The 13203-nt window shown below is 43.7% G+C and overlaps 1 protein-coding gene and 1 non-coding gene across 3 annotated transcripts in view; both read left to right on the top strand.

Annotated features, from left to right (window-relative positions):
• Window positions 1-120: 120 nt before the first annotated feature.
• The window catches only part of LOC101472951 (transportin-2), a 15533-nt gene continuing 2450 nt past the window's right edge, over window positions 121-13203 (top strand). Inside the window, exons 1-25 of one of the 2 annotated variants that reach the window (XM_076883108.1) lie at window positions 121-220; window positions 1683-1782; window positions 2166-2241; window positions 3255-3404; window positions 3644-3750; window positions 4264-4397; window positions 4767-4848; window positions 4941-5063; window positions 5334-5452; window positions 5562-5622; window positions 5708-5879; window positions 6170-6322; window positions 7653-7878; window positions 8066-8237; window positions 8383-8469; window positions 8617-8724; window positions 8822-8980; window positions 9120-9207; window positions 9427-9525; window positions 10232-10327; window positions 10412-10487; window positions 10712-10811; window positions 10898-10972; window positions 11951-12100; window positions 12326-13203. The exon at window positions 12326-13203 is cut by the window's right edge and continues 2450 nt beyond it. In XM_076883108.1, coding sequence (XP_076739223.1) covers window positions 1684-1782; window positions 2166-2241; window positions 3255-3404; window positions 3644-3750; window positions 4264-4397; window positions 4767-4848; window positions 4941-5063; window positions 5334-5452; window positions 5562-5622; window positions 5708-5879; window positions 6170-6322; window positions 7653-7878; window positions 8066-8237; window positions 8383-8469; window positions 8617-8724; window positions 8822-8980; window positions 9120-9207; window positions 9427-9525; window positions 10232-10327; window positions 10412-10487; window positions 10712-10811; window positions 10898-10972; window positions 11951-12058 — 2670 coding nt within the window. In that variant the 5' untranslated portion in view covers window positions 121-220; window position 1683 and the 3' untranslated portion in view covers window positions 12059-12100; window positions 12326-13203. Of the gene's footprint in view, window positions 292-1682; window positions 1783-2165; window positions 2242-3254; window positions 3405-3643; window positions 3751-4263; window positions 4398-4766; window positions 4849-4940; window positions 5064-5333; window positions 5453-5561; window positions 5623-5707; window positions 5880-6169; window positions 6323-7652; window positions 7879-8065; window positions 8238-8382; window positions 8470-8616; window positions 8725-8821; window positions 8981-9119; window positions 9208-9426; window positions 9526-10231; window positions 10328-10411; window positions 10488-10711; window positions 10812-10897; window positions 10973-11950; window positions 12101-12325 lie in introns of both variants that reach the window. The other variant, XM_004558453.5, reaches the window with a different exon arrangement.
• LOC112434792 (small nucleolar RNA SNORD41) lies at window positions 1525-1594 on the top strand. Its single transcript, XR_003024220.1, has one exon. It is a non-coding gene; the product is annotated as a small nucleolar RNA SNORD41 (small nucleolar RNA).

Raw genomic sequence — 13203 nt, 5'->3', positions numbered from 1 at the left:
TGTATAATAATGTATTTTTTTTATTTATGTTTAACCAAATATGGATAGTAAAACTAGTTGCCTTTCAGTCTACGACAAATCTCGCGTAGTCAGTCAAATGTGTGACGGAAGCCGCCAAGGGTCAATTTCAATCGGCGTGCTCATTTGAACAAGAGGAACCGCTACGAAGAAGAAGAGAAGAGCGGCCCAGTACTGATTATTCAACTTTCAAGTTAATATTGTACGTACACTCCTAATAGGGTTGCACTTTAACAACGAATTCTTAATACCTCGATCACTCCTACTCATCGGGTAAGGCGTTTTACAAAATCAAAGCAAGTTTCAGTTAAATAGCATTAGCCTTGCTAGCAGTATTAGCATTAGCAGAGTGAGTCGAACTCCGATGCCTGACGATTTAGCGGCTAGCGCCTACTTACAAAGCGTGTTCACCTACTTATTACCCAATACTGATTGACATCCTTATGTTTAACCGCTATGTTTAAAACGACCGCATGGCTGTTATTGTTCTGCAAAATAATTGCTCAGCTCGGCCCTTTCTTTGTATAGCTAACGGCAGAATTTTCTTGTTTTCATGCCGACCACATTGTGAGCCTCCAGCCGGGAACTGCCCTGTCGACCAGGCCCTAGCAAGAAGGGCAGGTTGGGTATTAGTGGGGTCAGCTGTCCATAGCGCAAACAATCTACAAGCTAATCGATAATGGATTTTATAATTGGAGAAAACTAGCCAGTAAAGCTAAATGTTGTAAAGGTAAACCACATGATTATGAGCCTGGAGCCGGACATGGCGATCGTTGCTTCGTTGCTAACTCATTTCCTGAGAACTTTTTTTCCCCTCTTCACTCTGACCAGCCACAGCTGAGTGAGTGTGACCTTCTACCTCACAAAACGGGCTAACCGCGCGGCTCGGGCCCACGTGTTACGGCATTGCGTTGAAATTCGAGCGAAAAAAAAAAAATATCGAAGCGCAACGCGGTTCCGCAACTCAGACCGGAGGACCGGGTGGGGTGGGGGTGGGGATGGGGGTAGGATTAACTTGGAGCAGTTAAGCCGGGTCACAGAGATTTTAGCTGGTCTTGTTGTCTGATGTCCTCGTTTTTGTGCCGCATGCTGCAATTAGGGTTTTAGGTGTTTGACGGGGGGTGACCAGTCCCGGTGCCGCCGGGTCGTTTCACCCTTTAACCCACTATGAAGGCGGCCAGAGAGCTCCCAACCGACACCTGCGCAGTTTTGTTTTAGAACTGATCTTTTCTCCTTCAGCTGTTTCGTGCATGCATGCATTAAGTAACTACAGTAAACCCTCAGTGGGTTCCAATAACTTTGCATGTCATTAAGCAGAGGTATCTTGTTTTAAGTAGTGATTGATTGGATAAAAGCCCAGCAGAAGACCATCTGATGAAATGTACAACGTGATTGGCATCCTGTGGTAGTTTCAGGTCCATTGCATTACTCCTGTGTGAAGATTTGTTCTTCTATGTACAGGCATCCTTCTTTTTTGCCTATATCAACTATATACGTGCATGTCGACTGGAAATGATGCATTAAAAAACATCTGACCTGTTGCTGATGGTGTTTGTATTCATACTGTCTGATCCAGAGACCTCACCTGCTTACGTGTTTCTTAATATTTTCCTTTGAATTTAAAGAGAAATGTGGATTAATTTGTGTGTGTGTGTGTGTGTCAGGATGGAGTGGCAGCCAGATGAGCAGGGACTTCAGCAGGTCCTACAGCTGCTCAAAGACTCCCAGTCACCTAACACAGTCACACAGAGAGCTGTCCAACAAGTATCCTACTTCAGTCTGTTCTGAGTGTGCATAATAAAACTGGTTAATGGTATTTAATTAAATTTTGATCCTTTATTGCTTTTAATGTAGTATAGCAATGAAAGTGTTTGAGGATTTTGTAGGAGCTGCGAGAGCAAAGGCGAGGTAGCAACTGTGACATGACACCTCAGTCATCTTTAAGGACTAAGTGCATCTATACTGTCTACTTTTCTTCACTTACAGTATATTTTTGACCAAAAATACATGATGGAAGAAATGTCACATCACATCTGTGCGATTAACATAAATGAGTAATCTATAATAAGCCCTTTCAGTCTGAGCCAAGTAAAGCTCAGACTGAAAGGGTGATTTGAAAGTGAAATGATCCTTAACTGCCACTTCAGAAACTCGAACAACTCAACCAGTTCCCTGACTTTAACAACTATCTCATCTTTGTCCTTACACGACTCAAAACTGAAGGTGAGTAGTCTGACACGTGCGTCTTATGTCCCTCAGATCATTGAGCCATTATGGTGAGAATTTAGTGCTTCCTGTTGCACGTAATAGCTGGATGCACCGAATGTTACTTATTGTGTTGGAGCCTCATTCCCAGCAGAGGCCTTGCATACATGTTTATACAGTGTGAGGGGGGCAAAAAAATGAATTGTGCCACTTGTACTCTTCTCACAGACTGACAGCAGTGACGCATCAATTGCTTAATCAACGTAGCACTTAAACATATACCAATAAATGTAACAGGACAAGTATATAGAACCGTGAACCGTGCTGTCACCATTGCTTTGGATACATGTCTTAGTTTAGGGATATAGATTTGTTATATTTGGTAAAAATTTAGGAATTTGTTCATGCCTCTACCAGAGCAGCCCTGAACTCTTCAAAGTTCAAATGAATCCTTATCGATTTTACATCGGGCTTTGCAGCAGCTCTGCATTCATCCCTTTCCCTTTAGAGTAAGTCTGCTCTCTTTGAGCGGACTTTCTTCTGATTGGCTGTCCCTCACAATCAGAAGGTCTGAATAATAATAATAATAGGTGAGTGGTGCTTCTGTGTTCAGAGTGTGTATAAATAATATTGTTCCTGGCATGAGTGAGTGCCAAGAGTAGGAAAAACCTCTGAGATCTGAGTGCTTGGAGCAGCCTGAAGCCTGTCTTTTGGCCCACAGGGAATACCTTTAGATTGGCTGATCTAATGATTTGAAACTTGGAGCTAGTTTGAATATGAATATCCACCTTTGCAAGAGTTTATATATGAAATAGACTGAGAAAAACTGTTGCGTCCACTTTGACTAAGAGTGATTGCTCTGAATTCCACAATGAAGGGCACACAGATTTTAAAGTAAGATGAAGAGTTGGATTACACGTCCTCAGGATTGAGTAGTGGAAAACGTTGTGCACTTTGATGTAGTGATCAGACTCCAAATACACGCTGATGGCTTGGCATCTTGGTCTCTAACTGCCCTCTCTTCTTCTCAGATGAGCCGACTCGCTCTCTGAGTGGTCTGATACTGAAGAACAATGTCAAAGCCCACTACCAGAACTTCCCATCAGCCGTTGCTGACTTCATCAAGCAGGAATGCCTCAACAACATCGGCGATCCCTCGCCGCTCATCCGTGCCACCATTGGTGAGTGTAGTGGTTGTGTTGGTTTTATAACTTTATATACCATCTATTTACACACAGAGTAACCAGTTTAATTCCTGTGTGTCCTTATGTTACTCTCTGGAAATGATGCATAAAATCCATCTGAGTGTCTGTGAAGGTGTTTGTATTCATACTGTCTGATCCAGAGCTTCTGCATAGGCCAAAGGTTGCGGTCTTTGTCAGTGGTGAACAACTGACCTGAACTGCGTTTTCTCCTGTAGGCATCCTGATCACAACTATTGCCTCCAAAGGAGAGCTGCAAACATGGCCCGAGCTGCTGCCTCAGCTCTGCAACTTGCTCAACTCAGAGGACTACAACACGTGCGAGGTCTGCACTTCCTGTTTGGCATTTGACTCATTTAGATAGTTGCTCTGGTTTAAGTATCTGACAATTGAATGAGGCGCGTATTCTTGAAGTAGACATAAGTTTGAATTCATCCCACACAGACAGCCACAACAAGGCTAACTGGAAAGTCATAGTTTGCAAATGATTCCTGAGAAGAACCAGATATAGCTCTGCATGGACTTTGAAATGGAGCAGTAGATGTCGTAATAGTAGTAGTAATAATAATAAAACAGATGAAAATCAGGCAGGATTAGTTGTAATATCTGTGTTGGAGCAGCTAATATCTCCAGTCGTTCCTTTTATGATGACGATTTCATAGTCGCACATGTGCTTGACATGAAAAAGATGTTCTCAGCTGATAGGCAGAGTCTTTGCAGTGCATTCAGAACTTGTTTGCTCCGGTCTTGTTGTCTGATGCGGTCTTCGTTCTCTCCTCTGTGTCCCTGTACGTTTGCGTTTGATTTGACAGCTTCTCTGTGTATGTCCGTGTCTCAGGGCTCATTTGGCGCACTGCAGAAGATCTGCGAGGATTCATCGGAGCTGCTGGACAGCGACGCTCTGAACAGACCCCTCAACATAATGATACCCAAATTTCTTCAGTTCTTCAAGCATTGCAGCCCCAAGATTAGGTACAAGAAAGAGAGAATCTGGGTGTGATTTATGCTAACATTTGCCTGACTGTATATGGTTAGTTAAGAGTCGTGTTGATTGGTTTCAGTGGCAAGTTTTCTTCCTCATTACAATATTTATACTACGGTAGGAACCATTGTGAGCATGTAAGCGAGTTTTAATGTGCTTATCTGATCAGATCTTTTCATAACTCCTTTATTTATTAGCAGATTTATTGTTTTACGTTATGTAGACCTATAGCCTTCCGGTGTTTTCAGTTTAAATGAAAGGCACATGTAAGTTATACAAGGTTCTTATCTGAGGCATTTTCATTTGAACCAGTTTCTTCATCACTACAATGTCTGATCATTGTTGTTGTTGCTCTGCAGATCCCATGCCATAGCCTGCGTGAACCAGTTCATCATCGGCCGAGCCCAAGCCCTGATGGACAACATTGACACTTTCATAGAGGTGAGCTTGTGTGTGCTTCGGTATCAGGCTGCTGTGTTAGTTTTGTGCCTACTTCACACTCCTTTCTTTTTGCTCCTCTTCTCCTTTGTTAGAGCCTGTTTGCGCTGGCAGCAGATGAGGACTCTGAGGTCAGGAAGAATGTATGCCGAGCCCTGGTAATGCTACTGGAGGTCCGCATCGACCGCCTCATCCCCCACATGCACAGCATCATCCAGGTGAGTGTTAGGACAACCAGATAACCAGCTGTGGAGCACACAGTGGAAGTAAAAGGACATGTACGCCACATTTTCGTGTAAATACGTGGAACTTGGAGCCCATCTGGATGTGATGAGAAACCCAGCTCATTGAAGCACGATGATACCTCAAGTTCCTAATGTTTCTGATCCAGATTTCTCTCAAGTTTCTTCTTAGGCTGGTTTTTGTTTTTTTCCTCCCTTCCCACTCACCTGATCACACATTCCCATTCTCAAACATCTGCTTTTCAGTACATGCTGCAGCGAACCCAGGACCCTGACGAGAACGTGGCTCTGGAGGCCTGCGAGTTTTGGCTGACTCTAGCAGAGCAACCCATCTGTAAAGAGGTGCTCTCCGGACACCTAGTGCAGTGAGTAGCTTGTTAAATATTGTTAGTATGTGCCTATTATTAGTGTGAATTTCCATCTGTGTTTTTTTTAATCAAGGATATCCTCTTTTGTCTCACTTGTTTAATATAGACTGATCCCTATCTTAGTAAATGGGATGAAGTATTCTGAGATAGACATCATACTACTGAAGGTGAGTGCCATCGTAGGTATTTGAATGCTTGGGATACCCAGCTGTACTTCTTTGCCATCAATCTGCTTTTTGACCGTTCCCCCAGGGTGACGTGGAGGAGGACGAGGCGGTACCAGACAGCGAGCAGGACATCAAACCCCGTTTCCACAAGTCGCGCACGGTCACTTTGCAGCATGAAGGAGGCGAGGGGGAGGAGGGGGAGGACATCGAGGAAGACGACGACGACGATGACGACACGCTGTCTGACTGGAATCTGCGTAAGTGGTGGAGAAACACATTATTTGCCAGAATGTGAGTGTAGTGACTTGACTGGTTGTACTTTGGTTTCCATTTATGTTGTATATCAGGTATTAATATGCCAACTGGCCCCTTCCCAAATGTAGCACAGATCTATTACCTTTTAAGCTGTGAGTGGACATGTGGATGTCATTCAGGAAGTACATGCAGTGAGTTTTTAGAAAACTTAAACCTGCTGTAGTTTCAGGTGATATAAGAGAAATGGCAGGTTAGGTGTCGGGTTGTAACCAAACTTTTCTTTGTCACGTAGGGAAATGTTCTGCAGCAGCACTGGACGTGCTGGCCAACGTGTTCCGTGACGAGTTGCTACCCCACCTCCTGCCACTCCTGAAAGGCCTGCTCTTTCACCTTGACTGGGTGATCAAGGAGTCTGGTATCCTGGTGTTGGGGGCCATAGCTGAGGGTAAGATGAAAGGACACACATTTTTCATGCAATCTACAGATTTTCTGGTTAGTGGTCAGAGCTGCAAAAACCCGAGCTACACCTTCCTGAAATGTTCCCAGTTTATGCATAGACAGTTATCTGTCCCTAGTTGAGATCTAGTAATGAGGTTTAACCTTATTATATGCAGTGTGCAAAAAGCCTGTCTGCATGTTCATGCAGACATTCACTTGGTGTTCTGAAGGACACATTATAGATTTCTAATGTCATGCCTCATTAGCACAGGGTTGGTATCACCAGGACACCTGATTTGATTAAGAAATCACCCCCACAGTGCCGTCTATGCTTTATTCAAAGTTACTGGCATTATCTGCGGATGTGGTGAATCCTGATTGGAAAAGTAATTTGTGTCAAACTGTTCTTTCTGAAATTGCTAAAGCAGTCTTCATATTTCTCAATTGGGAAAGAGGCAGAAACATAGAGAGGGGACTTCTCAAATCTTTTGGATGCAGAACTGGGATTTGGTACTTTCCCATTTCAACTGATACCTAGAATTCCCTCAACGGTGCCTAATTAGGTCGCCAACCTTATGCAGAACCACATCTGTCAAAAGTAATCTGTATAAAGTGATGTCTGTGTTGGAATGTCTGAGTTATAATAACCAATCACGTTTTGTCGGGCTTAGCATGCAGGTAAATGGTCTGTTTCATGAGCAAAAGAGGGAATGCAAATGCAATCTTACAAACTGTTCAGCCTAATTTTTTTTAAATTTGCATGAATAAAGAGTGATTTGCAGATGGATTAATGACTGCCCAGATTGGCAAGAGAGTCAGAATGAACCTGTCACAGAAAGAAGTGTTGTTTAGTTTCACAGAGTTTGTAGGAATGAGCTCCTGAAGCGTTCTTTATTGCAGCAAGGTTGAATAAGTATGAGTTAGGCTCTGCTCCTCAGTAGTGTGGAGTGCAGTGGGCGCGATGGATTAAGCTTGCGATTGAGGTTTCTGTTTACAACAAGTGACGTAGTAGATTTGTACTAAAACAGAACTGAGTTGCTTCTGTTCCATGTATGCAGTGAGATCTGAAGTCTGAGTGTTGGTTAAGAGGCATAAAGCAGAGAAACCTACATTTGTATCGTCTCCTCTGAAGCAAATCAGCTGTGCAGTCTTCTCGTGATATAACGCCTAAATTGATGCACATCGCAAGTACACATTGGTGTGAGACAGAATTTCACAGGGAAGAGCTGCATTATGCCACATACTGCCGGCGAATGATTATTAGGATCAGTAGATTTGCTCTGCTGACTGCAGAAGGTCTGGTGTCGTTCTCACTCGTGCTTTCACTCTGTGCTTAGGCTGCATGCAGGGCATGGTGCCCTACCTGCCGGAGCTCATCCCTCACCTCATCCAGTGTCTGTGTGACAAAAAGGCCCTGGTCCGCTCCATTGCCTGCTGGACCTTGAGTCGCTATGCACACTGGGTGGTTTCCCAGCCCCCCGACTCGTATCTCAAACCGCTCATGACGGAGCTCCTGAAACGCATCCTGGACAGCAACAAGAAGGTGCAGGAAGCCGCCTGCAGGTGAGCCACGCTGCAATCTTTGTTCCCTTCTAACGTGGACGTGATGAAAATCCCAGCTCATTGACTTACAATGATACACTTTGTTCCCATATTGTACTCTGATCCACATCCTGCTTGTGGTATTCCTGGACCACAAGACTGTGTGTGTAGATTCAGCATTGACCTTCATCATCTTGTTTTTTCTCAGTGCATTTGCAACCTTGGAGGAAGAGGCATGCACAGAGCTGGTGCCATATCTGAGTTACATTCTGGACACTCTGGTCTTTGCTTTCGGGAAGTACCAGCACAAGAATCTGCTCATCCTGTATGATGCCATAGGAACTCTGGCAGATTCAGTGGGTCACCATCTCAATCAGCCTGTGAGTTTGAGATTTGGATCTTGTATATTTGTCTTGAATTTACTCAAGTCAATCGGGTTGCTTAGCTTTGGGAGGAGACTAATAACAGGGAATCATTGATTTGTTGCAGAAAGCCTGAGCTGTTACCACTGTGTTGCTTTTTCAGGAGTACATTCAGAAGCTGATGCCCCCTCTTATTGCAAAGTGGAACGAGCTGAAGGACGAAGACAAGGATCTCTTCCCTCTGCTGGAGGTGAGTAAATTTAGCGCTGCTTAGAAACAGGGTTTTTCCTGTTTTCTGTTTGACATGTCCAAGTATGTCGAAGAAAAAATGCTTTACGTCATTTAGAGGAAGGAGAAGAAAACCCAAACAAAACTGTGCTGCCCGGATGTCTTTCAGTGTCTGTCGTCAGTAGCCACCGCCCTGCAAAGTGGGTTTCTGCCCTACTGCGAGCCCGTCTATCAGCGCTGTGTCACATTAGTCCAGAAGACACTTGCTCAGGCTATGGTGAGAGAGCAAGCATGAATAGAATAAATGTGGTGGAGTCTGTTTAAATCTTGAACTGGTGCTTAAAAATTCACATTTTTTCTTTCTGTCTACATAGATGTACAACCAGCATCCAGACCAGTATGAAGCTCCTGACAAGGATTTCATGATTGTGGCCTTGGATCTGCTGAGCGGCCTGGCTGAAGGTCTGGGAGGACACGTGGAACAGCTTGTGGCTCGCTCTAACATCATGACCCTGCTTTTCCAGTGCATGCAGGTGTGATGGAAGTTCTCTTTATTTTTCTACATGCAAAAACTAGTTTTTCTGTTTTTTTGGTTTTTTTGGGGGGGGGGGTTTCTCCCTCTGAGTTTTCTGTGATCCCTGTGTAACACCAAGCTATGTGGTTCTGCTGCAGGATACCATGCCCGAGGTGAGGCAGAGCTCCTTTGCTCTCCTGGGCGATCTAACAAAGGCATGCTTCCTCCACGTGAAGCCCTGTATTGGTGAGCGTGCGTTATCAGAGCAACTTTGTCACATTTTGACTGATTTACTAGCTGCCCTCTCATTTTATTACCAGGGAACACCCAGATTTAGTGATTGTTGTAGCCACTCATGAGCTCATGTCTTTAATGATGAGCTGTAAAAAATAGGAGGCTGAAATGAATATCCAGCTGTGTGTTTGTGAATCATTGTTGTAACTGGTGTCCATTTCTCTTCTCCAGCTGAGTTCATGCCCATCCTTGGGCTCAACCTGAACCCAGAGTTTATCTCCGTGTGTAACAACGCCACCTGGGCCATAGGGGAGATCTCCATGCAAATGGGTAAGTAACAGATCTTATTGTGGATGGTTTTCCTGTCGTCCCCCCCACCCCCCAGTATCTGGATATGATGAAACACCCAGCTCATTGACACAAAGTGATACATTTTGTTCCCATAATGTTTTCTGATCCAGATCATTCACAGTACATGTTGCATGCAGGCCTGTGCAGTCTGAGCTCGTACGTTCAGGAATTGTAAACTCTGCCTCAGTGTGGGCGACATATTTTGGCTGAGACAAACTTGAATCAAAGACGTGTTCAGAACCTGATTCTCAAAATGGATTTTTACTATTCACAAATCTTATTTAATAGTTTAGTAAGAAACTAGTTTTTCTATTGAATTTAAGTAAGAGACAACACCAAGGCTTGTTTAGGTTTTAAGGGCTTGGTAACTGCAAATGGTTTTATTGCTGATAAGTGTTCAGACACTCCCTTTTCTTTCTTTCTTTTTTTTTAAGGACCTGAAAGCTCTTCTCAGTAACTTATGACCAATGAAGCCCTGAAGAAAGTTAAATCAGTGTTGGGTATTTTTGATATTTCAGCTTTAGGTTTTTCACGTGTTCCTTTTTATTCGATTGAAGCAGGTCCGATTCTGTCTTGTGCCTGATTGGCAATGAATTCCTGGCTTTAACACACTTAGAGACGTTACCATGTTGTATCCACACTGCAGGATGCTCACTGCCTCCTTCTCTTCTTTGTGGCTCTCCAGGTGCAGAAATGCAGCCGTATGTGGGTATGGTGCTGCCACACCTGGTGGAGATCATCAATAGACCCAACACTCCCAAGACTCTGTTGGAAAACACAGGTAAACAATCAGCTACAGAATGATAAGTGTGTCTCTTAAATTTGATTCTGATATTGAAGACTTCTTTTATGTCTCTCTATGCAGCCATTACGATCGGCAGGCTGGGTTTCGTGTGTCCTCAGGAAGTGGCGCCACAGCTGCAGCATTTCATTAGGCCATGGTGAGTCCCAGTATGGATATTACCATATATGATTGATTTTTTTTTTTCACGTTCTACTTTCACAGCATGAGTAAAAACTCTTTAACTTGTTAGTTTAAAAAGTTGAAAAACTAAAAATAGTTGAAAATAGTTGAAAAATTGCTCAAAGTGGAGCTGCTGTAAAACAAACAAAAAAACCCCAAGTTGAACTCATTCTTCTGTCGCCACATTGCTCCTGTTCACAGGTGCACGTCGTTGAGGAATATAAGAGATAATGAGGAGAAGGACTCGGCTTTCCGGGGAATCTGTGTGATGATCGGCGTGAACCCTGCAGGAGTGGTGCAGGTAAGGTGATATTGCTTTAAAGGGGTTAGAGAAGTAGGGGAGGTCTACTTTGGCAAGTGCTGAGTTAACAAGTCTTCTGTGTTCAGGACTTTATTTTCTTCTGTGATGCTGTGGCCTCATGGGTGAACCCGAAGGACGACCTGAGGGACATGTTTTATAAGGTAAATACTTCATCAAAAATCATATTTCTGTGACAGTCTGCAGGATGGACCAGCGTTTGTGATTAAAACGTTCCCTCTTGTGTAGTTTTGGGTCACCGACCTATGATGATCATTAATCAGACATCGGAAATCTGACGGCATGGTGCAGATGGCTTTGAAGTCTGAGAAGTGTGGTACATCACTAAGTCAAGCTGATCAGTCAATAATGAGTACTATAATATAATAATAATCAATACTAATCAATTCTGGGTAGCCTTAGAAATCCCTCTTGCTAAAGCTTAAAACATTAGGCCTCTACTTTGAGCAATCCAGATCGTGGAGGGGTCTTTAAATTAGTTTTAGGTGCTCGGCCCAAGATGCAGCTGCAGTTGCAAGGTCATAGCTAGATGTACAAAAACTGTATATTGAAAATGGATGATGCCACTTTAAGGTTACACATTAATTTGTGGGTTGCCATTATGAAACGTTGCCTTTAATTTTGATTGTCGTCGTGTGGTTGTTATGCTGTCATGACTTTATTTGGACGGTAAGGAGGAGCTAAAGAGCTAGTGCTAACTAGCTGGTTTATTTGTGATATAAATGTCAAAGCTATTTTGGCTTAAAAAACTGAACAGCTATCTCTTTAGTGTCTTTACAGTCAGAACAAGTGTGTTGTGTATTGAATAACACATGAAGCCAGCAACTGAGACCATAAACTTATGTTGCAGTGAACAGACACCCCTCCATATATTATGGTGACTTTTAACATTTTCCAGTCTGTTTGAATATGTCAGCAACACGTAATGATTTATCAAGTTATCTCGCTTCAGTTGCTGCAAACTGAGATTGTCAAGCACAGCAACCCAGTGAGAAAATCTACCATTAATGTTGCCATAAGACAGTCTGCTATCAGCCTGCGAAAGACTTCGCCCACAAAGTCTGACCTTCAGATTTGAACGCCTGCTGCAGAATTTATCAAGTCTCATTTGTTTTTCCAAGATCCTGCATGGCTTCAAGGACCAGGTCGGAGAGGAGAACTGGCAGCAGTTCTCTGAGCAGTTCCCTCCTCTGTTGAAGGAGCGCCTGTCAGCCTGCTACGGCGTCTAACCCGGCCACCCCTTTGGTCCACGCAGGACACTGACCTGTTAGGTATGTTCACCAAATGATGTCACCCAAATGAAATACCCCTCAGCCCTCCTCTGGAAGTGATGAAACACCCAGCTCATTGATAAACAATGATACATTTTGTTCCCAAATCATTTTTTCTGATCCAGAATCGCACTTTAACCGCTTCATTATCAGCTCTGCATGCATCTGTTCACACGATGTGGTTTAAAAGTGTCTCCTCTGTTCTTGTGTTTGCTTGTCCCCCAGGTTAATGAAGGGGAGGGTAACAGGGGAACTCATTGCACTGCCCAGAACGTGGGGAGAAACTAGAGCTGGAGGGACGTGACTGGCCTTGACCCTCCACTCTGCGGATAGCCTCCATTTCCCCTCCCCCGTTGCCCTGTTTGTCTCTCTGAGGGAGGGTGGGAGGAGGGTGGTGGGTGTGGGGAGGGTAAACTGGGGATATACACATACCTCTCGGATAAAACGCCTCACTAAATCCAAAATGCTCAAAAGTGACTTTTCGCCAACAGCACCGCAGGGATTCTAGGTAGGTGAGGGCAAAACGGAGGCCAAGTTCGACCTCCCCCCCTCCTCGATATTTTTTTTTCCTCTTTTTTTTTTTTTTTTTTTTTTAAATTAGTCTGACATAGATGACGGCTGGGAGGGGAGGGGGGGTGGCAGATAGGTACACTTTTAAAAACAAAACAAAAAGGAATTATCTGAAACAGCATAGGGTGCCACAGTCCCAAATACCCCACACAGGTGTTTAAACAGGCTCGTGCCAGAGGCTAAATAATAAAAACAGGCGCTTTTACTATGTAACAATGTGCACACAGTTTCTTTTGCACCTTTCACTGCAAAAATCATCAAAGCATTTTGTGTGCATACACATGGGTCTTTTTCTTCTTTTCCTCTCTCCCTCCGTTTCACGTTTACTTCCTCTTCCCTTGGTTGCTGAAAATCTTCAGGCTTGTAGCTATTTTCCTTCCCTTGTCGGAGGCAAAGAGATGCAGTACATCTGTCCTCTTAAGGTTTTACCACCGCAGTACCAAAATATTGCATGGCATACGATCACCTCTTAAGTGATGCACGTTAGAGTAAATGGGTTTTGTTTTTGTATCGTTTTGTTTTTTTCCTTCTCC

This window comes from Maylandia zebra, linkage group LG4 (assembly GCF_041146795.1).
Source record: "Maylandia zebra isolate NMK-2024a linkage group LG4, Mzebra_GT3a, whole genome shotgun sequence".
Classification (NCBI taxonomy): Eukaryota; Metazoa; Chordata; class Actinopteri; order Cichliformes; family Cichlidae; genus Maylandia; species Maylandia zebra.
This window is presented reverse-complemented; position numbering and strand designations above follow the sequence as displayed.